Source organism: Trichomycterus rosablanca, chromosome 6 (genome assembly GCF_030014385.1).
Source record: "Trichomycterus rosablanca isolate fTriRos1 chromosome 6, fTriRos1.hap1, whole genome shotgun sequence".
Classification (NCBI taxonomy): Eukaryota; Metazoa; Chordata; class Actinopteri; order Siluriformes; family Trichomycteridae; genus Trichomycterus; species Trichomycterus rosablanca.
This window is the reverse complement of record NC_085993.1, coordinates 4128549-4155019: the sequence shown is the minus strand read 5'-3', so window position 1 is coordinate 4155019 and position 26471 is coordinate 4128549. Positions and strand designations below refer to the sequence as shown.

Below are 26471 nucleotides of genomic sequence, written 5' to 3'. Positions count from 1 at the left end.
TATTTTAAATGATTTTAATTGATTCCCCTTTTCCACCCTAATATGGTCGTGGCCAATTCTCTCAAGTCTCGCTTATTGTTGCCACTGCCTCCATCCCCAATTGAGAGGGCTGATGCCGTCATGTGTACCTTCGCAGCCAGTTGCTTCTGTTTACCTGCCAGATCACCTGCCTGTTCAGGCGCCTAGACTGGACAGCAGAGGCCGCAGTTGCACCAGCAATGAAGATCCCTGTTTAGCCAGCGTTACTGCCCCCTGCAGACCCACAGCTATAGCTGATAGCAAAGCGTTCGAAGTGTCTGCTCTGGTGGGCTACCACTGCACCACTTAAGCGCCCCTTTGATTTCATTTTTTTGGTCCAGTTCTGGAGTCATGGCTGTTGCATTGCTGATTTTCTTGTTTTTCTAAGTTTATGACCTTTTTAATAATTTCCTGAAGTAAAGCAGTGGTCCCCAACCACCGGGCCGTGGACCGGTACCGGTCCGTGGGTCATTTATTACCAGGCTACACAGAAAGAATAAATAATTAGAGATCGCTACATCAGCGATGAAAACACTGCGTCCATTTCCAACACACGGGTGTTTATCATCTCTTATTCACCCCCAGGTGGAAGCAGCGTCTCATTTGTGAGCAGTATAGTTATTCTATTTTGAATCCCTCTGCCCCGCCGGTCCCTGGTGCAGAAAAGGTTGGGGAGCGCTGGCATAAAGTACCATGTGAGCAGGAACTGGGTTCTGGAGTAACACTACCTGATGAAGATGTTTTTAAGAATGTTGTGTAGGATTATTAAAGCATGGTGGTGATGCTGCATGTCTTTCTGTGCACTAACCAAACACTCACATGCTTTGCCATCCCCTCCCCAGCCCCCAATGCTTATGGAAAAACGTTTCATTCTTCTCCTGATGTTTATCCTCAGGTGCTATAAATATGAAATATTGCTTGGCGTCCGTTCTGCGTTCTCTGCTTCAGGTGTGTATGTTCTGCTGATTTCTTTCATTTGTTTTCTCCTTAGTGTATGACAAGCAAGGGTTCCTCATCAAGCCTGATGGAAAACTGTAAGTACCAACCCGCTGTGTAAGTGTGTGACTTCATAGTTTTTTTTTTCTATTCATCTGCTTTCTCATTGATTGTGGCTGTGTTTCAAATCTTCATACTTGTGACTGTACATATGGCCTGTATACAAGCAATCACGCTCTGCACCACACGACTCAAAGACTTGCGCTCGTCACTTATCAAGATCAGAGTCAGGTCCGAATCAGATTCAGACTCTCTCAGAGTAAAACCATGAGAACTCTGCGTACCTGCGGAAACCCCGAAGCAAAAGCCATTGACCAAAGACTGGCAGTAACATGCATGAATAATGCTGTACTCAAGGAGGCAAAACCATCCTCTGCCAGTGGGTAGAGCTTGTCGGTTTGCGTTCTGGCTCTGTCAGTCTTCAGCCACTGTTGGGTCCTTGAGCAAGCCCCTAACTCTCACGGCTCCAGCTCATGCTACAATGGCTGACTGCACTCTAACCGCCTCTTCCAAACAAGCTGGGTTTACCGTACTGTACACGTGTTGATGTCTATATGACAAGTAAAGGTACCATCTGACCTACGTTAGTACTATAAGTGGACAAACGGTCTACAAAATCAAAAACTAAAAGTATGAGATGTGCATTACAGGGTGCATGCAAGAAGTCACGCAGCTTGGGTATTGAGCTTTAATTAGTCACTGCATTTTACATTAAAATTCTCAGTATTTAGCAGATGCTTTTATCCAAAGCGACTTAGTTATGACTGAACATGATTTTAAGAAATTGAGGGTTAAGGGCCTTGCTTAGGGGCTCAACAGTGGCAACTTGGCGGTGGTGTGGCTTGAACCAGCAACCTTCTGATTACTAGTCCAGTACAATAACTACTGGGCTATTACTGCCCTGCTCATAGCCATCACAATAACTGGTTATTGCCTGAAAAAATCAGGTTGCTGTGCAGTGCTTATTGTACGTTCACTCAAATAAAACATGCTCAGCGTCACGTAGTGTGCACCAGGCTTTAAATGCTTTAGTAGGAGGGATTAGTACACATTGGGAGGGCAATATCATTTTCCATATATGAATTAAAATTGTGTTGGTCTGTTTTAAGGGTAAAAAATCATGTGTGTGTTTTTAGTGCACTGCATTCCAAGGTAAATGTGATTGACACTTGGTCAAAGTGAAACAGCTAATGTCTATCTGGTTTCAACTTTAAACTAGTTTTTACAAGTCTAGTGTTCTCTAGTAACAATGGCTCTCATACTTTAAAACAAAAAAATACCCCCATACCCCACATACCCGCCTCAGCCTGAGTGTTACTTTACTTATACTGTTTAATGAGATTAGGGAAATGCAGAGCAAAGAGAGAGATTTATTTTACGCATTGTGTTTGGATTTTCTGAAACGATATATGTGACTTTTCATTGCTGTTCATGGTTGTTGCACACTCCCTTTTTCCTTGTTGGAAATGTCACCAGTCAGCATCAGATGATATGTCGGTGTTGGTTTTCATGGTTTACCGAAACGGATACTGCACTTTAGTGCCCGTTCTGGTGTCGATACAGTATCGATATCAGGAAACTTAGAGATGAAGTGGTGGAATTGCTGTACGTAACAGCATCTTTCCTTATTAAAGTATCCCAGACTAGAACCTGCATCTCCTCCATTTCTTTCTAAACAATTATTTGTCTTTGTTCTTTTAGTCCATGTTTGAGTAAATGATACTTCTGTAGGTGATTAGGAAATACCAGTATGTGTTTATTCAGCGTGACCTATTAATGAACTCTAATATATCTCATTTTATACTTTGTCTGGTTGTTTATTTGAGCTGTACAGAACTATGTGGCTTCTAAACGAGCTGATGAATGGGACTTGTTGATAAACGATCCATCCCATTTCTATCTTCACCTTTCCACTGCTGATTTATTACTCGCTCCATGGGGGGTCTCTTAGAACCAGAAAAAAATCGACGTCCCCTCTTAAACCCACAACTACAAACGCTGTCTATCAACAAGTTGTCTTATTCCAGACTTGGTCAAGTTATAATACAGACGTTAGTAGATCAGCAGAATCACAGTACGGCCCAAACAAAATAAACCTACCTCAAACACACAGCCTTAATTATTGTAGATGTAGCTGCAATTAGTGCAGAGGGATGGTGGGAGAATGTCGCTGCTGTTCCTCCATCATTTAACTCTGGACTCGGGTCCCAAGTGTGTGTCAGTCGTTTCTTTGCTTGATGTTTGAATTCACTCTCTGCTATGTGAATTAGGTGTGCATGAAACCTTGTCATTTTACTTTGTAAAATGTAGACTACTAAGTAGTCTATCCTGTTAGTCTATAGTAGTCTATATCTGTAATGCCTAGTTCACACTACATGATTTTTGCCCTGATTTTCGCTCGCCGACTGGTCGGTGCTAGATTTGCCGGCTAGGGAGCAACTCGGCGTTCGCTCGGCGCTCGAAGCTCGGCTCTCAATCGCTCCGTGTGAACTGTTCAACAACTTGATCCGAGTGCTCGGCGGCTGAAGTTACATATTTAGCTTGTTAAAAATCTGGATCTGAGTTGCCCGACTGGCAATGAGTGCTATGTGGAACAGCCAATGAGGACGCAAGATACGATGTGAGGGGAAATACATGGGAGGAGTGTAAAAAGGTGGGACAGGGGCGTAATATAGTTTATATCAGAATACATCAGCACACACACAAGTTTTACAGTATTTCTGACCTTATTGTTCTCCACAAATACCCACGCTGCATTGCAAAAAATATTTATTAATATAACCTCCAACTCACTATAGAGCAATCCAAGCTGTTCACCTAGCCATATCCACTCAGATTCATTTGTTTTTCCTCTTTGATTTTACGCTGCACATCAGCGCACAAACTTTGATCGCTCGCTACTTGTTGACGTGCATTTTTGGACGTGGTATCATTAAACCTCTCGTCACTTCTCACGTGTGTTTTCGTGACAAAACGTAGTTTGGGAGACCAGAGAAGCTCGCCTGCGATTCCAGTTGGTAATAGATGGTGTAGTGTGAAACCCCCTATCACCGATCAGTCGTGTAGTGTAAACTGTACAGCGACCTGACGACTTGGAGTGTGAACTTGGCGTAAGAATCCAAAGACTGCTGATCAGTTCAGTTTTTGCCAAAAGTTGGATTGTTCAGTTGAACTAGCCTAATGTGATTAAGGCCGTATTTCCAGTGTCAGAAATTTGATGAGGATTGTTGGATTTCTGCTCAGTGATTGGATTATTTATTTTACTGTACAGAATTCTGCATGTGTGAAGAAACGTTGCTGTGTGAATCATGCAGAGCAGGTTTCCCAGCATTACATTACATGTATACGTAATGATACAAACAACAGGTAGATCAATATATAACTATAAATGTGCTTAAATTACTAGTAACCTAAAACTACCCAAAAATACTAACTATTCATTAATACACATGAATACAAATAAATTACTAGCTATCCATAACTACCCAAAAATTCTAACTACCCATAAATTACTAGCATTCAGGTGTATAACTCTAGACGTTTCTGTAATCTCTCTGTACATTTGTGTTTCTGGAACTAAAGTTTCCTTCTCAGAATTAATGTATGGTTCCTTTTACATGCCGATAATAATGTAAATAAAAATAAATACCATTTTTTTTCATTGTACAACAATAAATTCGCCCAAAAATAAGAAACCAAGTCAAAATTGCAGATGTACAGATAAAATTTTACTCCAGACTAAAAAAAAAAAGAAATCAGTCCAACAGGAAAACCACAAACCAGGCATCACAGATGAGTCTCACCACCTTAATGCCCAGACTACAGATTCCCCCTCGACCTCCTCCTGATGCGTCTTGACTGATCTGATCTCTGACGTTTGGCTCTTTCTGAATTGTTTCCAGACCACTTGTGATGGGATCAGTCGAGGCACGTCTTTAAACCAGCTCTGATCAGGACCTCAGTTATTCGGATGGACGTTCAGGAAGTTCATGCTCCTAGTGGTTCCTCATGTCTCTGTGTTTCTTCTCTTTTGTTACGCAGGTCGTTGGAGTTGAAGTATAAATACAGCAACATGAGTAAAGGAGAATGTAAACCTGGCTACACCGAGGCCAAGATGATCTCCATCTATCCAAAGCAAGTGTGGTTTTTATTCTTCAGCCCTATATACACACACACACACACACACACACACACACACAGAGAGAGAGAGACATTCATTCAATAGTATCAGCAATCACCTAAACATACAAATGAAGATATCAACTAATAGTGTGAGTGCTGCACAGCTTCAGGGTCACAGGTTTTAATAATAATTGTTATTCTGTTATCAGTTAAGTAACCTTTACTTCACATTTCCACTGCTGACATTCGTGCTTCAGTTATCCACAAATCCCTTAACAGGAAATGTATTTATATAAGCATTGTTTCATGTAAAAAGTATCACCCCTCTGCCCGATTCCTTCTATTTTTGCTCATTTGTTAAATTTAAACATTTCATATCTTTCACATATGGGTAAGAAAAGTATTAGCACCTCCTAAACCTAATACCTGGTCATGCCACGTTGGTGTGTGCCACCCTTTGGCGTGTAGTGTTTTGTTCTTGAGAAAAGAGAGATCTCTTCCCTACCACTAAATAATTCAGCCTTAAGAGAAGCTTCCACACCAACAACCTGCCCTACTCTGTCTCTCTCTCTCTCTCTGTGTGTGTGTGTGTGTGTGTGTGTGTGTGTGTGTGCCTAATCCACATTATAAACGCATTATTTCACTCCCGCTGAGATCCCAGTGCATGAGAAAGGGCAGATGAGCTCACATCATCGGTTCTTTAAAGACTAAAAGACACGCAAAGATACGTCGGTATGACCGTTACTACACACCCTTCATCAAACCTGGCCTTGTTTTTCATTTTGTTTTTTATTATTAGTAGTTGTAGTATTTGTCACCCAAGATAATACAGAAATAATCTTCAAAGTCCTTGATAATAATACACTGAAAGCATAAATATGTATATATTTACACACCGATCAGCCATAACAGTAAAACCACCTCCTTGTTTCTACACTCACTGTCCATTTTATCAGCTCCACTTACCATATAGAAGCACTTTGTAGTTCTGCAATTACTGACTGTAGTCCATCTGTTCCTCTGCATGCTTTGTTAGCCCCCTTTCAAGCTGTTCTTCAATGGTCAGGACCCCCACAGGACCACCACAGAGCAGGTATTATTTAGGTACTGCAATGACACTGACATGGTGGTGGTGTGTTAGTGTGTGTTGTGCTGGTATGAGCGGATCAGACACAGCAGTGCTGCTGGAGTTTGTAAACACCTTACTGTCACTGCTGGATTGAGAATAGTCCACCAACCAAAAACATCCAGCCAACAGCGACCTGTGACCACTGATGAAGGTCTAGAAGATGACCGACTCAAACAGCAGCAATAGATGAGCGATCGTCTCTGACTTTACATCTACAAGGTGGACCAACTAGGTAGAGTCAAATGGAGTGGACAGTGAGTGGACACAGTGTTTAAAAACTCTAGCAGCGCTGCTGTGTCTGATCTGTGTCCACTCATTGTCACTGCAGTGCTGAGAATGATCCACCACCTAAATAATACCCGCTCTGTGGGGGTCCTGACTATTGAAGAACAGGGTGAAAGCAGGCTAAAAAAGTATTTAGAGAAACAGATGAACTACAGTCAGTAATTGTAGAACTACAAAGTGTTTCTATATGGTAAGTGGAGCTGTTCATTTTTAAAACCAGCCAAAACAGAAACTAGAGCTCGGCAGTGATTTTCCTCTCAACCAACTGTTCGTCTCAAACTGATGTCAGCCCGACTGGCTGATAGCACTTCTCAGGATTTAAACCCTGCATCCAAGCAGTAGTAGGCTAGCATAATTCACTGCTGCACCACCTGAGCGCCCTTCATCTAAAGTATGAATGAGAGCTCTATAAAGACATGGTTTTAGGAGTTTGGTGTGGAGGAAATGTGGTGGTCTGCACAGAGCCGTGACCTCAACATCACTGAACACCTGGATGAATTGGAATTTGGATTGCAAATTATTTTTTACAGAATTTTTACAGAGTCTTGTAATAGGTGTTCTCCGAAGTGTGGTATATGAATGCCCATGGTTTTGGATTGAGATGTAGTTCATGGCCGGGTGTCCAGGTAGTTTAAGCAAGCAGTGCAATCAAGATGATATTGCTCTACTGTACACGTCTGTTCAATGATGAGTACTGAAAATCCAATCTACGTTCCATGGTGGAAATTGAACCATTTTAAGTCATTTGTCTAGAATTGCAGATTTTTGTGGGATTCTTTACAAGATTCTGTTTCATAGTTTTGATCAGATCTCTTGTTTAGATTGTTAAAAATGAGTTGAGACTAAAAGTTCTCACAGTTTATCAAATACTTAGCGATGAGGGATTGGATCAGAAACAGGAGTGGCAGTAGTGCGTGGGACTCGGGTTCGGTGTGTATACGGGGGTTTTAAGTAAAGCCAGATGCTTACACTAAATAGGCCGTTACATCCTAAATGTTTGTAGAGACACTAAACCTACAAAGCCAATTTAGCCGTGTAATTTTCATTTGCCACGCGTAGTTGAGCGTGCCCTCAGAGTGCTTTAACTGAGTTTGACTACAGACGTAAGCCACGGACGTGGAAAAACAAACAGAGATTTAACCATAAAGCCTTAAGGGCGGTGTGACTTCTAATGAGTTTTTACGTACTGCACAGCAACATCTCTACTTCATCTTTTTGTGGCTCAGAACGTTATGCTGCACTCTGCACTCACCACATCTGAACCCAAACGAACTCTACGGGAGACTTTGGAAACGCTTGTTAATCAATGCCCGTGTCTGTTAAAGCTTCTGGTAGTTCATGCTGGCTTAGAACTTCAGTGACACTATTCTGTCTTTTTGAACTCTGTCCTTATAGACCTGGCATTGTGCACATCATGCTAATACAGAAAAGGTCCTTCCTTATACTGTTGCCACAAAGCTGGGAGCATAGAATTTATTTTATGTAACAAATCTCACACACCTGTTAGAAATTGGTGTGGCCTATTGGCCGGAGAGTTGGGAGGGCAGAAGGGATTCCATCCAGCTGGATGATGCCAGAAGGAACAGTGCACAATGGAGAATTCTGATCTACATTTACTGTCCATTTTATCAGCTCCACTTACCATATAGAAGCACTTTGTAGTTCTACAATTACTGACTGTAGTCCATCTGTTTCTCTGCATACTTTTTAACCTGCTTTCACCCTGTTCTTCAATGGTCAGGACCCCCACAGGACCACCACAGAGCAGGTATTATTTAGGTGGTGGATCATTCTCAGCACTGCAGTGACACTGACATGGTGGTGGTGTGTTAGTGTGTGTTGTGCTGGTATGAGTGGATCAGACACAGCAGCGCTGCTGGAGTTTTTAAATACCGTGTTCACTCACTGTCCACTCTATTAGACACTCCTACCTAGTCGGTCCACCTTGTAGATGTAAAGTCAGAGACGATCGCTCATCTATTGCTGCTGTTTGAGTCGGTCATCTGCTAGATCTACATTAGTGGGCACAGGACACTGCCCACGGGAATATGTTTGCTAGATATTTTAGGTTGGTGGACTATTCTCAGTCCAGCAGTGACAGTGAGGTGTTCAAAAACTCCATCAGCGCTGCTGTGTCTGATCCACTCATACCAGCACAAAAAACACTAACACACCACCACCATGGGATTGTCACTGCAGTGCTGAGAATGATCCACCACCCAAATAATACCTGCTCTGTGGTGGTCCTGTGGGGGTCCTGACCATTGAAGAACAGCATGAAAGGGGGCTAACAAAGCATGCAGAGAAACAGATGGACTACAGTCAGTAATTGTAAAACTACAAAGTGCTTAAATAAAATGGACAGTGAGTGTAGAAACAAGTAGGTGGTTTTAATGTTATGACTGATCAGTGTATATCCTCTAGTTCTGTTTTAATTAAAGATTTGGCACCATATGGTTTGTTGTGCTGTCCGATTTAATTTCCTGGTGTTAAATGTGCTTATAAAATGTAAACAGAGTTTCTCCCACTCTAATGCGTATACTGCACATATACAGTACAAATACTGTACGCTGTATACATTGCAACACCTGCTGGAGGAGAAACTAGTGTGTAGGTGTTGGGGACTGTACAGAAAGTCGAATAGATTGTGTGTAAGCAGAGGAGAAAAGAAAGAGGTGATATTCAGGGTCACAGAGTGTTCGGCGAGAACTTGTCCCCCTCACTTAGCCCTCGAAGCTCTGAGGCAGTGCAGAGCAGCAGTCTGGTCTTGTAGCCTCCATGCTTCTGGGAACGGACGGACAGCACCTGTGTTATTAGCACATTTTTCTGTGTGGTGCAGATTCTGCAGCTCATTACTGAAGTGCTGAGAGCATTTTTTTTCTTTTCTAGCCAACAAGTTGTTATTTCATAGCAGGTTTGAGTAACCACAGTTGTGCCTGAGCGGGTGTGACATTCGGTGCTGATTTTACAGGTCATAGTGCTAATCGCTCACAGATACTGAAACACAAGCCAAACTGCACACTGTCCTAAAAATATACAGCGCTTGTTAGATGTGCGCTCGCCACACACACATCCTGCCTTCAGTCTTTAACTGACAAGAAAGAAAAGTATGCAATGTTTTTACTGAGTATCCTCACTGTAGTAAATATATACTCATTTTGTATTCGATGCCTGCATCAGCATTGATGCTTGCTCAAAAAAGTTGGGACAGAGGCGTGTTTACCCCCGTCATCAGCTTTCATATTAATGAGACTTTTTAATGGTTTGGAAACTGAAAACACTCAATGTTGCAGTTTTGCAAGTGAAATTTTTCTCTATTCTTGCTTGATACGAGACTTTAGCTGCTCAACAGTCTGTGGTCAACATCATCAGATTCTCCTCTTCATGATGCACCATATATTTTTAAAAGGAAATAGATCTGGACTGCAGACAAGGCCGTTCAAACATATGCATATATATTTATGAATAATTTTAGTTATTTTTTTTTATTATCTTCATTTCTTTTTTACATTATAAAGGTGTCAATAATTACAACTGAAATTCTGTGTGTAACACAACAAGCTCTATAAAACAATAAAAACACAAAGCCATAAAGTCATATTTAATCCATTGTGATACAAAACTCTAATTGTCTTAAACTAAAGAAATGTTCTGATCAGGGGCGGCTCGGCTCGTTCCTTAGGGCGATCGGGCGACGCACCACCAAAGGGCGAAAGGGAAGAAATTTTTCTATCACAGCTGTGACTGTTCTGGAGTCTGTCTTGCCTCAGAATATCGTAGTCCAATCAGCGTCGAGTTGTGTTCCGTACAGTACCGCCCCTTTTGGGGTGATTTCAGTCGCCCCGGATTGCTCTTATAGACTCATGTTAAGGCTCTTTTTTTTTTCGAACTGCAGGCGCTGCAATACAATCTGAATGGGTTCCGGGAGGGCTCACACTTACGTGCTTGCGTCACACGTAACCTGGTGTCGCGATCTCGTCACCGTGACTACCATCACCTCAGTTCGGAGCAACTCCATCGTGTCATTAAGGGAAATGCCATTCAGTCATTGTAGTAATCAGGAGAAATTAGCAACTTAAGAATTAGGGCCACCAAGACCAAATTTAAACATCAAGTATCTACAAAGGGGGGAAAATCACATTTACATTTTCGGCATTTAGCAGACGGTCTTATCCAGAGCGACTTACAGAAGAGCTTCCATAGTAAACATGATCATACTCTAGTTTAAGTAAACAACAGTCCAAGAACACAAATCAGCTGAAACCCTGTTAGAACCAAAGTTTTTTTTTTAAGGAAATGAAAAAGAAATGATATAAGTAACAAGTAAATTACAAGCAATGTAATTAAAATAAATTGTGAATTGTGATTGCACTTCTTCCCAGTTGTTTAATTCTACTTCTTTATTCATCGCACATCAGCCCAGATGCCCCAATCGTTATTCTGGATCTGCTGCACCTAAAATAAAATGCTATCTGATGAAGACTGAATTAAATTGTTAGTGTGAAGGCTTTACTTCATTTTATGATTGATGGTAAAGCTGGTCTCTCTCCATGTTCAAAGTTATTTGTGAGGGCAAACTGACAGATTACTTAAGATGTTAATTATTTAGGCTTTAATTTACCCATTGAACGGGTCACCTCGGCCATCATCGCAACAATTGCCCCCCCTGAGAGATTTGGCAGGAGCCGCCACTGGTTCTGATTACACCCCAGTTCTCGCGGGGCGGCACGGTGGCTAAGTGGGTAGCACTGTCGCCTCACGGCAAGAAGGTCCTGGGTTCGATCCCCAGATGGGGATGTCCTGGTCCTTTCTGTGTGGAGTTTGCATGTTCTCCCCGGTGCTCCAGTTTCCTCCCACAGTCCAAAGACGTGCAAGTGAGGTGAACTGGAGATACAAAATTGTCCATGACTGTGTTAAACTTGTGAACTGATGAATCTTGTGTAATGAGTAACTACCGTTCCTGTCATGAAGGGACAGTGGTAGCCTAGTGGGTAGAGCTTTGGGCTATTAACCGCAAGATTGGGGGTTCAAATCCAGGCTCTGCTATGCAGCCACTGTTGGGTCCTTGAGCAAGGCCCTTAACCCTGTCTGCTCCAGGGGCGCCGTACGATGGCTGACCCTGCAGTCTGATCCCAACTTCCAAACAAGCTGTGATATGCGAAGAAAGAATTTCATTGTACTGTACATCTGTATAAAATTAATGAACGTAACCACAGGTAGTTCCGACCTTACAATCTGATTGGTTGAGAAGCGTTCTAGCCGTGCTGATATTGGTGATAACAGCACGGTCTTTTCACACCACAACTGTATTACTCCGCTGACGCGTTGCCACTAACGACAAGCTTCATGCACACAAACGCGCACACAGGCGACACAGACTTTTTTTCCCGATCGCGTTTTAAATCCGTTATCTGATATACAATCTAGTGCACTATGTAGGGAACATGAATCAATTGTCTAATATATTGTCTAGTGCACTATGTAGTGAACATGAATGCGTTATCCGATACACAATCTAGTGCACTATGTAGGGAACATAAATCCGCGATCTGATACACAATCTAGTGCACTATGTAGGGAACATAAATCCGCGATCTGATACACTATCTAGTGCACTATGTAGGGAACATAAATCCGCGATCTGATACACAATCTAGTGCACTATGTAGGGAACATAAATCCGCGATCTGATACACAATCTAGTGCACTATGTAGGGAACATAAATCCGCGATCTGATACACAATCTAGTGCACTATGTAGGGAACATAAATCCGCGATCTGATACACAATCTAGTGCACTATGTAGGGAACATAAATCCGCGATCTGATACACAATCTAGTGCACTATGTAGGGAACATAAATCCGCGATCTGATACACAATCTAGTGCACTATGTAGGGAACTTTAATGTGTTTGTAACGCGAACATTTAGCTCAATAGCCCAGTTAGCAGCTCCTAAGAGTTCTGTTATCACCCATAATCCTTTGGTGTGTGCGAGAAGTTTTTTATTTCTTTTTTCCCTTCGGAGGTTCTTGCCTTTTTCTTCTTCTTGTTCTTACCTCCCTAAAATGAGTTTTTGCAACTTGGGATGTCTGCTTTGTAGTGTTAAACTTTATATTCGTTGTGGAACTACTTTTTGGTGGAAGGTATTGTCAATATTAAAGCATATTTATTATGAAATTCAGGGCTTCTTTGATTTATTTTCTTTCTTTATTTTGTAAAAACTGTTGTATAAAAGCAATAGAACACTCGAGGTCACAATAGAACACGCTCCCTCTCGTGTTCTATTGCTTAAATAAAATTAAACAAACGATAGGAAAAAGATCTGGACAGCAAACAGGCCATTCAAACGCGCACACCATTTTATTTTATTTTTTTGTAAATCAGTTTATTTATTTTGGGTTTTTTGTTTCTTTATTAGCCTTGTAAAAGTGGCAATAATTACAGCCGAAATTCAAAATCCATAAAAATCATCTTTAAAGCATTTTAAAACAAAACTCCTCACAAAACTGTAATTGTCTTAAACTAGAGAAACGTTCTGATTATATCCCAGTACCTGCTAGTTCATCTAAAACAAATCAGGATTAAAATGACATCATATTTCTCCCTAGTTCAGTTTGCTAGGCTCCAGTAAGGTGAATCTTAAACATGACTCACCTCAGATCACACAGGCTTTATTTCTGGTTTACCGATGATCCCACAGAAATCTGTCAGATTCTTGCTCTGTTTGTGTGTCATTGTATTTTCTTTTTAAATACATTTCTTCTTTTCTTTCTGTTTTCTCTTCAGGTTTAGGAGACCGGAGCCAATGTTCCTCAGTCAAAACATGTCTTACTCAAAGATCCGTTCTTACCCCCCACCCTTCGGTATAAAAACACCAGGTACGAATGTGTGCTCTTACAGAGGCTGCTGCTGTGGTTTACTTACAATTTTACATTTACATTTTTGTTGCCTCACTAATTAAAATGCTTAAATTAATTGGTGTACATGTGGTGCTGTGTGTGTGTGTGTGTGTGTGTGTGTGTGTGTGTGTGTGTGTGTGTGTTTGTGTGTGTGTGTGTGTGTGCGTGTGTGTGTGTGTGTGGAATGAATTACACTTTCTGTAATAATGAATGTGTTTAAATGCTTGTCAGACACACAAAGGCATATTAAGGAGATTTTGGCTGAGACAAAGAGCTATGGACTGCAGGAGCAACTGGAAAGGTAGAACTTTTTAATCCTCACTGAACACTTTAATTCGCACTGAACACTTTAATCCTCACCGCACAACCAAACATCCTTACTGAACACTTTAATCCACACTGAACACTTTAATCCACACTGAACACTTTAATCCTCACTGCACAACCAAACATCCTTACTGAACACTTTAATCCACACTGAACACTTTAATCCTCACCGCACAACCAAACATCCTTACTGAACACTTTAATCCTCACTGAACACTTTAATCCACACTGAACACTTTAATCCACACTGAACACTTTAATCCTCACCGCACAACCAAACATCCTTACTGAACACTTTAATCCTCACTGAACACTTTAATCCACACTGAACACTTTAATCCACACTGAACACTTTAATCCTCACCGCACAACCAAACATCCTTACTGAACACTTTAATCCACACTGAACACTTTAATCCACACTGAACACTTTAATCCTCACCGCACAACCAAACATCCTTACTGAACACTTTAATCCTCACTGCACAACCAAACATCCTTACTGAACACTTTAATCCTGACCGCACAACCAAACATCCTTACTGAACACTTTAATCCTCACTGCACAACCAAACATCCTTACTGAACACTTTAATCCTGACCGCACAACCAAACATCCTTACTGAACACTTTAATCCCCACTGCACAACCAAACATCCTTACTGAACACTTTAATCCCCACTGCACAACCAAACATCCTTACTGAACACTTTAATCCCCACTGCACAACCAAACATCCTTACTGAACACTTTAATCCCCACTGCACAACCAAACATCCTTACTGAACACTTTAATCCTCACTGCACAACCAAACATCCTTACTGAACACTTTAATCCACACTGCACAACCAAACATCCTTACTGAACACTTTAATCCACACTGCACAACCAAACATCCTTACTGAACACTTTAATCCACACTGAACACTTTAATCCACACCGCACAACCAAACATCCTTACTGAACACTTTAATCCACACCGCACAACCAAACATCCTTACTGAACACTTTAATCCACACCGCACAACCAAACATCCTTACTGAACACTTTAATCCACACTGCACACTTTAATCCACACTGCACACTTTAATCCACACTGAACACTTTAATTCACACCGTACAACCAAACATCTTTACTGAACACTTTAATCCCCACTGCACAACCAAACATCCTTACTGAACACTTTAATCCTCACTGCACAACCAAACATCCTTACTGAACACTTTAATCCACACTGCACAACCAAACATCTTTACTGAACACTTTAATCCTCACTGCACAACCAAACATTGTTACTGAACACTTTAATCCTCACTGCACAACCAAACATCCTTACTGAACACTTAAATCCACACTGCACAACCAAACATCCTTACTGAACACTTTAATCCACACTGAACACTTTAATCCACACTGAACACTTTAATTCACACCGTACAACCAAACATCCTTACTGAACACTTTAATCCACACTGCACAACCAAACATCCTTACTGAACACTTTAATCCACACTGCACAACCAAACATCCTTACTGAACACTTTAATCCTCACTGCACAACCAAACATCCTTACTGAACACTTTAATCCACACTGCACAACCAAACATCCTTACTGAACACTTTAATCCTCACTGCACAACCAAACATCCTTACTGAACACTTTAATCCTCACCGCACAACCAAACATCCTTACTGAACACTTTAATCCACACTGCACAACCAAACATCCTTACTGAACACTTTAATCCTCACTGCACAACCAAACATCCTTACTGAACACTTTAATCCACACTGCACAACCAAACATCCTTACTGAACACTTTAATCCTCACTGCACAACCAAACATCCTTACTGAACACTTTAATCCTCACTGCACAACCAAACATCCTTACTGAACACTTTAATCCTCACTGCACAACCAAACATCCTTACTGAACACTTTAATTCGCACTGAACACTTTAATCCCCACTGCACAACCAAACATCCTTACTGAACTTTTTAATCCTCACTGCACAACCAAACATCCTTACTGAACACTTTAATTCGCACTGAACACTTTAATCCCCACTGCACAACCAAACATCCTTACTGAACACTTTAATCCTCACTGCACAACCAAACATCCTTACTGAACACTTTAATCCTCACTGCACAACCAAACATCCTTACTGAACACTTTAATTCGCACTGAACACTTTAATCTACACTGAACACTTTAATCCACACTGCACAACCAAACATTGTTACTGAACACTTTAATCCACACTGCACAACCAAACATCCTTACTGAACACTTTAATCCTCACTGCACAACCAAACATCCTTACTGAACACTTTAATTCGCACTGAACACTTTAATCTACACTGAACACTTTAATCCACACTGCATAACCAAACATTGTTACTGAACACTTTAATCCACACTGCACAACCAAACATCCTTACTGAACACTTTAATCCACACTGCACACTCTAATCCCCACTGAATGCTTTAATCTTTACTGAACACTAATCCTTACTGAACATTTTATTTTTAAGGTGTAATTATTTGATGAATTGTTATTCTGTCCTATTGGACAGGATTAATAGTGAAACTCATTACGACGACCCTGACACAAACAAGAAATACTGCCAAGCAACCGGTAAATTGTATTGATACACAAAATGTATATGCAAACGAGCGCTTAAGAGGGTTCTCACCTAAACAAAACAGCTTATTTCTTAGGCAAAATCCTTACAAACAATCACGAAATCACAAGCTTTGTGTGCAGCACACCGCACCCAAGGTTTTATTATGTTCTCTTATATTTTTATATAAACAAAACAGGTGGTTAAAATAATTCTTTGTTTGCTTTGTTCTTATGTTCAGTTCATAGATACAGTCATGTGTTTGACTTCACTTGTGTTTGAACTTAAACATGTTTGTGTAGAACCACCACTATTAACAATTCTATATTTTACCTGCGTCCCTACAGCGTGTGGAACCTGGAAGTTAGCGATAACAAAGCTCTCTCAGTTAGAGGAGAGATACGATTGGTTACTTTTACTGTCATTTGAAATTGGTCTCTCACCGAATCACAAATAGCTTGGTTCTCTAAAAATGTATAGCTGGACCACCAATCTTTAATTTAACCCTTCACATTCCAACACAAAATGTATGTGCAGGAATAAAGAATGTATTTGCCTACATTTGTATTTGCTTAAATGTTAATTGTCAAATTATGAGTAGATGAATCAAATTAGAACGTATAGATGGATGGATGAATGGATTAGATAGATTGGATGGATGCATTAGATTGGATTGGATGGATTGATGGATGGATTATATAGATTTGATGGATGGATGGATTGATGGATTAGATAGATTGGATAGATGGATTGATGGATAGATTTAATGGATAGATTGATGGATGGATGGATTAGATAAATTGGGTGGATGGATTAGATAGATAGATTGGATGGATGGATAGATGGATGGATTAGATAGATTGGATGGATTGATGGATTAGATAGATTTGATGGAAGGATGGATAAATGGATTAGATAAATTGGATGGATTAGATAGATTTGATGGATGGATGGATAAATGGATTAGATCAATTGGATGGATGGATAGATTAGATAGATTGGATGGATGGATGAGATAGATTGGATGGATGGATTGATGTATTACATTAATTGGATAAATGGATTAGATAGATTTGATGGATGGATGGATGGATAAGTGGATTAGATAGATTTGATGGATGGATAAGATTAGATAGATTTGATGGATGGATGAGATTAGATAGATTTGATGGATGGATGAGATTAGATAGATTTGATGGATGGATGGATAAATGGATTAGATAGATTTGATGGATGGATGAGATTAGATAGATTTGATGGATGGATAAATGGATTAGATAGATTTGATGGATGGATGAGATTAGATAGATTTGATGGATGGATGGATAAATGGATTAGATAGATTTGATGGATGGATGGATTAGATAGATTTGATGGATGGATGAAATTAGATAGATTTGATGGATGGATGAGATAAATTGGATGGATGGATTAGATAGATTTGATGGATGGATGGATTAGATAGATTGGATGGATGGATGGCTGGATTAGATAAATTGGATGGATGGATGGATGGATGGATTAGATAGATTTGATGGATGGATGGACGGATTAGATAGATTTGATGGGTGGATGGATTAGATAGATTGGATGGATGGATGGATTAGTTAAATTGGATGGATGGATTAGATAGATTTGATGGATGGATGGATTAGATAAATTTGATGGATGGATGAGATTTGATGGATGGATGGATAGATGAGATAAATTGGATGGATGGATTAGATAGATTTAATGGATGCATGGATGGATGGATTAGATAGATTTGATAGATGGATGAGATTAGATAGATTTGATGGATGGATGAGATTAGATAGATTTGATGGATGGATGGATGGATTAGATAGATTTGATGGATGGATGGGTGGATTAGATAGATTTAATGGATGGATGGATTAGATAGATTGGATGGATGGATTAGATAAATTGGATGGATAAATGGATTAGATATATTGGATGGATGGATGGATTAGATAAATTGGATGGATGGATGGATTAGATAGATTGGCTGGATGGATGGATTAGATAAATTGGATGGATAAATGGATTAGATAGATTGGATGGATGGATGGATGGATTAGATAGACTGGATGGATGGATTAGATAAATTGGATAGATAAATGGATTAGATAGATTGGATGGATGAATGGATGGAGGGATTAGATAGATTGGATGGATGGATTAGATAAATTGGATGGATAAATGGATTAGATAGATTGGATGGATGAATGGATGGAGGGATTAAATAAATTGGATGGATGGATGGATTAGATAGATTGGATGGATGGATTAGTTAAATTGGATGGATGGATGGATTAGTTAAATTGGATGGATGGATGGATGGATGGATTAGATAGATTTGATGGATGGATGGATTAGATAAATTGGGTGGATGGATTAGATAGATTTGATGTATGGATGTATGGATGGATTAGATAGATTTGATGGATGGATGAGATTAGATAGATTTGATGGATGGATGGATGGATTAGATAGATTTGATGGATGGATTAGATAGATTTGATGGATGGATGGATGGATGGATTAGATAGATTTGATGGATGGATGAGATTAGATAGATTTGATGGATGGATGGATTAGATAGATTTGATGGATGGATGGATTAGATAGATTGGATGGATGGATTAGATAAATTGGATGGATAAATGGATTAGATATATTGGATGGATGGATGGATTAGATAAATTGGATGGATGGATGGATGGATTAGATAGATTGGATCGATGGATGGATTAGATAGATTAGATAGATTGGATGGATTAGATAGATTGGATGGATTAGATAGATTGGATGGATGGATGGATTAGATAAATTGGATGGATGGATGGATTAGATAGATTGGATGGATGGATGGATGGATTAGATAAATTGGATGGATGGGTGGATTAGATAGATTTGATAGATGGATGGATTAGATAGATTGGATGGATGGATGGATGGATTAGATAGATTGGATGGATGGATTAGATAAATTGGATGGATGGATTAGATAGATTGGATGGATGGATGGATGGATGGATTAGATAGATTTGATGGATGGATGGGTGGATTAGATAGATTTGATAGATGGATGGATTAGATAGATTGGATGGATGGATTAGATAAATTGGATGGATAAATGGATTAGATATATTGGATGGATGGATTAGATCAATTGGATGGATGGATGGATTAGATAGATTGGATGGATGGATGGATTAGATAAATTGGATGGATGGATGGATTAGATAGATTGGATGGATGGATTAGATAAATTGGATGGATGGATGGATTAGATAAATTGGATGGATGGATGGATGGATGGATTAGATAAATTGGATGGATGGATGGATTAGATAGATTGGATGGATGGATGGATTAGATAGATTGGATGGATGGATGGATGGATTAGATAGATTGGATGGATGGATGGATGGATGGATTAGATAAATTGGATGGATGGATGGATGGATTAGATAAATTGGATGGATGGATGGATGGATTAGATAAATTGGATGGATGGATGGATTAGATAGATTGGATGGATGGATGGATTAGATAGATTGGATGGATGGATGGATGGATTAGATAAATTGGATGGATGGATGGATTAGATAGATTGGATGGATGGATTAGATAAATTGGATGGATGGATGGATTAGATAAATTGGATGGATGGATTAGATAGATTGGATGGATGGATGGATGGATTAGATAAATTGGATGGATGGATGGATTAGATAAATTGGATGGATGGATGGATGGATGGATTAGATAAATTGCATGGATGGATGGATTAGATAAATTGGATGGATGGATGGATTAGATAAATTGGATGGATGGATGGATTAGATAAATTGGATGGATGGATTAGATAAATTGGATGGATGGATGGATTAGATAAATTGGATGGATGGATGGATTAGATAGATTGGATGGATGGATGGATTAGATAGATTGGATGGATGGATGGATGGATGGATGGATTAGATAAATTGGATGGATTAGATAAATTGGATGGATGGATTAGATAAATTGGATGGATGGATGGATTAGATAAATTGGATGGATGGATGGATGGATTAGATAAATTGGATGGATGGATGGATTAGATAAATTGGATGGATGGATGGATTAGATAAATTGGATGGATGGATGGATGGATTAGATAGATTGGATGGATGGATGGATGGATGGATTAGATAGATTGGATGGATGGATGGATGGATTAGATAAATTGGATGGATGGATTAGATAGATTGGATGGATAAATGGATTAGATAGATTGGATGGATGGATGGATTAGATAGATTGGATCGATGGATGGATAGAGAAATGATAATTTTAGAATATCTAACACCCTTTCTGACGATGTAGACGACCCTGAAGTTTCCCCTCTGGCTGTAACCAGTCGACTCATTCTGCACCAGTTTGCTTATTCTGCTCATTTCTTTGCAGTTTGAGCTGTAGGAAGTGTATCATCATCGGTAATGGAGGAATCATCTCCAACAAGTCACTGGGCTCCAAGATTGATACATTTGATGTGGTTATAAGGTGAGATGTACATACAGACATTTATGTGTTGCTTTACAGATCACTGATGACTCTCAGGGGTTTTTTTTTTTACACTTGTGCTGTAACATTATTGCTTAATGCTAAGGTCATATCTGTATAGATTTTATAGTCAGTCCCAGAAAAGTTGGGACATTTTATTAAATGCTAGAAATCTGTAATTTGTTAATTCTCTAAAAAAGTACAAAGAAAGGATTTCCAACCCACGAAAGGGCAGCACGGTGGCTAAGTGGGTAGCACTGTCGCCTCACACCAAGAAGGTCCTGGGTTCCATCCCCGGGCGGGGCGGTCCGGGTCCTTTCTGTGTGGAGTTTGCATGTTCTCCCCGTGTCTGTGTGGGTTTCCTCCCACAGTCCAAAGACGTGCAAGTGAGTTACTTGGAGATGCTAAATTGTCCATGACGGTGTTTGGTATAACCTTGTGAAGTGATGAGTCTTGTGTAATGAGTAACTACTGTTTGTAATGAATGTAACCAAAGTGTAAAACATGACGTTAAAATCCTAATAAACAAACAAACAAACATGTTAAAACAATAAAACAAACCCATGACACTTAATAATCCTCCAGTAAGTTTTTAATCGTGTCAACGTAGCAGTTCAATTTTAGGTTATGTAAATCTGACCTATTATGGAATGCATTTCAATTGCACCTTTATGATTTACAGAATAAAAATTTTCCAAGCTACTGTGTGTCATTTTACCCCGATAAATAGGGCAGATTGTAGCAGGTTATGATTGACATTACATGTTAGCCCACCCCTAATAAATTCTGCGTGTGATTAATGATGCAGGCTGAACGAGGCTCCAGTGAAGGGTTTCGAGAAGGACGTGGGTACTAAGACCACCATGCGCATCACGTACCCAGAGGGAGCCATCCAGAAGAGCAGTCTGTACGAACAGAGCTCGCTGTTTGTCTTCTCAGGCTTCAAACCGCTCGACTTTAAATGGCTCAGACACATCGTCTTCAAGAATAATCTGGTAAGTCTCAGTGTGCCACGATTCTATATAACAATAAAATATTCATTAGTCCAAGCACAGTTTAGTTCCTTAGTTCCTCAAAAATCTTTTTGTCATCATTCAGACAGATTTGACAGTTTCCCCCTGAAGTACAATCCCACTGATCCACCCACCCTGCATCACACAGATACTGTCAGTCAAAAGTCAACACAGTCCCCAATGATTTCACCACCCTGACTGACTGATTTAAAATGTATTCGTGTGAAGGGATGCAAACCAACAAACATATGACGTCTCTTCAAAATGTACGACATTGCCAAGCTTCCTGTCAACATGTCTGTATACTACTACTCTGTTTAATTAAAAAACAGTGTAATGTAGTGAACATGGCGGTGATGTAGAACAGAAACATGATGAGCAGATCCAGTTTGGCATCAGAATGTAGATTTTTGACTATAGACTTCATAGGCACACTGACCAGCACCATACTCATACTGACCGACTCCGTACTCGCACCGACCGACTCCGTACTCTCACTGATCGGTTTCATACTCACACCGACCTGCTTCATACAGACCGACTCCGTACTCGCACCGACCGACTCCGTACTCTCACTGATCGGTTTCATACTCGCACCGTCCGGCTCAATACTCACACCGACCGACTCCGTACTCACACCGACCTGCTTCATACAGACCGACTCCGTACTCGCACCGACCGACTCCGTACTCACACCGACCGACTCCGTACTCGCACCGACCGACTCCGTACTCACACCGACCGACTCCGTACTCACACCGACCGACTCCGTACTCGCACCGACCTGCTTCATACAGACCGACTCCGTACTCGCACCGACCGACTCCGTACTCGCACCGACCGACTCCGTACTCTCACTGATCGGTTTCATACAGACCGACTCCGTACTCGCACCGACCGACTCCGTACTCACACCGACCGACTCCGTACTCACACCGACCGACTCCGTACTCGCACCGACCTGCTTCATACAGACCGACTCCGTACTCGCACCGACCGACTCCGTACTCGCACCGACCGACTCCGTACTCGCACCGACCTGCTTCATACAGACCGACTCCGTACTCACACCGACCGACTCCGTACTCGCACCGACCGACTCCGTACTCACACCGACCTGCTTCATACAGACCGACTCCGTACTCGCACCGACCGACTCCGTACTCGCACCGACCGACTCCGTACTCGCACCGACCGACTCCGTACTCGCACCGACCTGCTTCATACAGACCGACTCCGTACTCACACCGACCGACTCCGTACTCGCACCGACCGACTCCGTACTCACACCGACCGACTCCGTACTCACACCGACCGACTCCGTACTCGCACCGACCTGCTTCATACAGACCGACTCCGTACTCGCACCGACCGACTCCGTACTCGCACCGACCGACTCCGTACTCGCACCGACCGACTCCGTACTCGCACCGACCTGCTTCATACAGACCGACTCCGTACTCACACCGACCGACTCCGTACTCGCACCGACCGACTCCGTACTCACACCGACCGACTCCGTACTCGCACCGACCTGCTTCATACAGACCGACTCCGTACTCGCACCGACCGACTCCGTACTCACACCGACCGACTCCGTACTCGCACCGACCGACTCCGTACTCACACCGACCGACTCCGTACTCGCACCGACCGACTCCGTACTCACACCGACCGACTCCGTACTCACACCGACCGACTCCGTACTCGCACCAACCGGCTCCATACTCACACCGACCTGCTTCATACAGACCGACTCCGTACTCGCACCGACCGACTCCGTACTCGCACCGACCGACTTCGTACTCGCACCAACCGGCTCCGTACTCACACCGACCGACTCCGTACTCACACCGACCGACTCCGTACTCACACCGACCGACTCCGTACTCGCACCAACCGGCTCCATACTCACACCGACCTGCTTCATACAGACCGACTCCGTACTCGCACCGACCGACTCCGTACTCGCACCGACCGACTCCGTACTCGCACCGACCGACTCCGTACTCGCACCGACCTGCTTCATACAGACCGACTCCGTACTCACACCGACCGACTCCGTACTCGCACCGACCGACTCCGTACTCACACCGACCGACTCCGTACTCGCACCGACCTGCTTCATACAGACCGACTCCGTACTCGCACCGACCGACTCCGTACTCACACCGACCGACTCCGTACTCGCACCGACCGACTCCGTACTCACACCGACCGACTCCGTACTCGCACCGACCGACTCCGTACTCACACCGACCGACTCCGTACTCACACCGACCGACTCCGTACTCGCACCAACCGGCTCCATACTCACACCGACCTGCTTCATACAGACCGACTCCGTACTCGCACCGACCGACTCCGTACTCGCACCGACCGACTTCGTACTCGCACCAACCGGCTCCGTACTCACACCGACCGACTCCGTACTCACACCGACCGACTCCGTACTCACACCGACCGACTCCGTACTCGCACCAACCGGCTCCATACTCACACCGACCTGCTTCATACTCGCACCGACCGACTCCGTACTCGCACCAACTGGCTCCATACTCACACCGACCTGCTTCATACAGACCGACTCCGTACTCACACCGACCGGCTCCATACTCACACCGACCTGCTTCATACAGACCGACTCCGTACTCACACCGACCGACTCCGTACTCACACCGACCGACTCCGTACTCGCACCGACCGACTCCGTACTCACACCGACCTGCTTCATACAGACCGACTCCGTACTCACACCGACCGGCTCCATACTCACACCGACCTGCTTCATACAGACCGACTCCGTACTCACACCGACCGACTCCGTACTCACACCGACCGGCTCCATACTCACACCGACCTGCTTCATACAGACCGACTCCGTACTCGCACCGACCGACTCCGTACTCGCACCGACCGACTCCGTACTCGCACCGACCGACTCCGTACTCGCACCGACCGACTCCGTACTCGCACCGACCATCTCCGTACTCGCACTGACCACTTTAATACTCACACCAACTGGCTCCGTACTCGCACCGACCTGCTTCATACTCGCACCGACCGACTCCGTACTCGCACCGACCGACTCCGTACTCACACCGACCTGCTTCATACAGACCGACTCCGTACTCGCACCGACCGACTCCGTACTCGCACCGACCGACTCCGTACTCACACCGACCATCTCCGTACTCGCACTGACCACTTTAATACTCACACCAACTGGCTCCGTACTCGCACCGACCTGCTTCATACTCGCACCGACCTGCTTCATACTCGCACCGACCGCCTCCGTACTCGCACCAACTGGCTCCATACTCACACCGACCTGCTTCATACAGACCGACTCCGTACTCGCACCGACCGACTCCGTACTCGCACCGACCTGCTTCATACAGACCGACTCCGTACTCGCACCGACCGACTCCGTACTCGTACCAACTGGCTCCATACTCACACCGACCTGCTTCATACAGACCGACTCCGTACTCGCACCGACCGACTCCGTACTCGCACCGACCTGCTTCATACAGACCGACTCCGTACTCGCACCGACCGACTCCGTACTCGCACCGACCGACTCCGTACTCGCACCAACTGGCTCCATACTCGCACCGACCTGCTTCATACAGACCGCCTCCGTACTCGCACCGACCGGCTCCGTACTCGCACCGACCGGCTCCGTACTCACACCGTCTGGCTCAATACTCACACCGACCATCTCCGTACTCGCACTGACCGCTTTAATACTCACACCAACTGGCTCCGTACTCGCACAAACCTGCTTCATACTCGCACCGACCGCCTCCGTACTCGCACCGACCGGCTCCATACTCACACCGACCTGCTTCATACTCGCACCGACCGCCTCCGTACTCGCACCAACCGGCTCCATACTCACACCGACCTGCTTCATACTCGCACCGACCGCCTCCGTACTCGCACCGACCGACTCCGTACTCGCACCAACCGGCTCCATACTCACACCGACCTGCTTCATACAGACCGACTCCGTACTCGCACCAACCGGCTCCATACTCACACCGACCTGCTTCATACAGACCGACTCCGTACTCGCACCGACCGACTCCGTACTCGCACCAACTGGCTCCATACTCACACCGACCGACTCCATACTTGCACCGACCGCCTCCGTACTCGCACCAACCGGCTCCATACTCACACCGACCTGCTTCATACTCGCACCGACCGACTCCGTACTCGCACCGACCGCCTCCGTACTCGCACCAACTGGCTCCATACTCACACCGACCTGCTTCATACAGACCGACTCCGTACTCGCACCGACCGACTCCGTACTCGCACCAACTGGCTCCATACTCACACCGACCGACTCCATACTTGCACCGACCGCCTCCGTACTCGCACCAACCGGCTCCATACTCACACCGACCTGCTTCATACTCGCACCGACCGACTCCGTACTCGCACCAACTGGCTCCATACTCACACCGACCTGCTTCATA

The 26471-nt window shown here is 43.2% G+C and overlaps 1 protein-coding gene across 4 annotated transcripts in view; it reads left to right on the top strand.

The window, feature by feature from the left end:
* st3gal3a (ST3 beta-galactoside alpha-2,3-sialyltransferase 3a) overlaps window positions 1-26471 on the top strand; it is a 70053-nt gene that overhangs the window by 20704 nt on the left and 22878 nt on the right. For all 4 annotated transcript variants that reach the window (XM_062997288.1, XM_062997290.1, XM_062997289.1 and 1 more), the window contains 6 exons: window positions 1010-1052; window positions 5056-5148; window positions 13341-13432; window positions 13685-13754; window positions 20873-20968; window positions 21777-21963. In XM_062997288.1, coding sequence (XP_062853358.1) covers window positions 1010-1052; window positions 5056-5148; window positions 13341-13432; window positions 13685-13754; window positions 20873-20968; window positions 21777-21963 — 581 coding nt within the window. The remainder of the gene's footprint in view (window positions 1-1009; window positions 1053-5055; window positions 5149-13340; window positions 13433-13684; window positions 13755-20872; window positions 20969-21776; window positions 21964-26471) is intronic.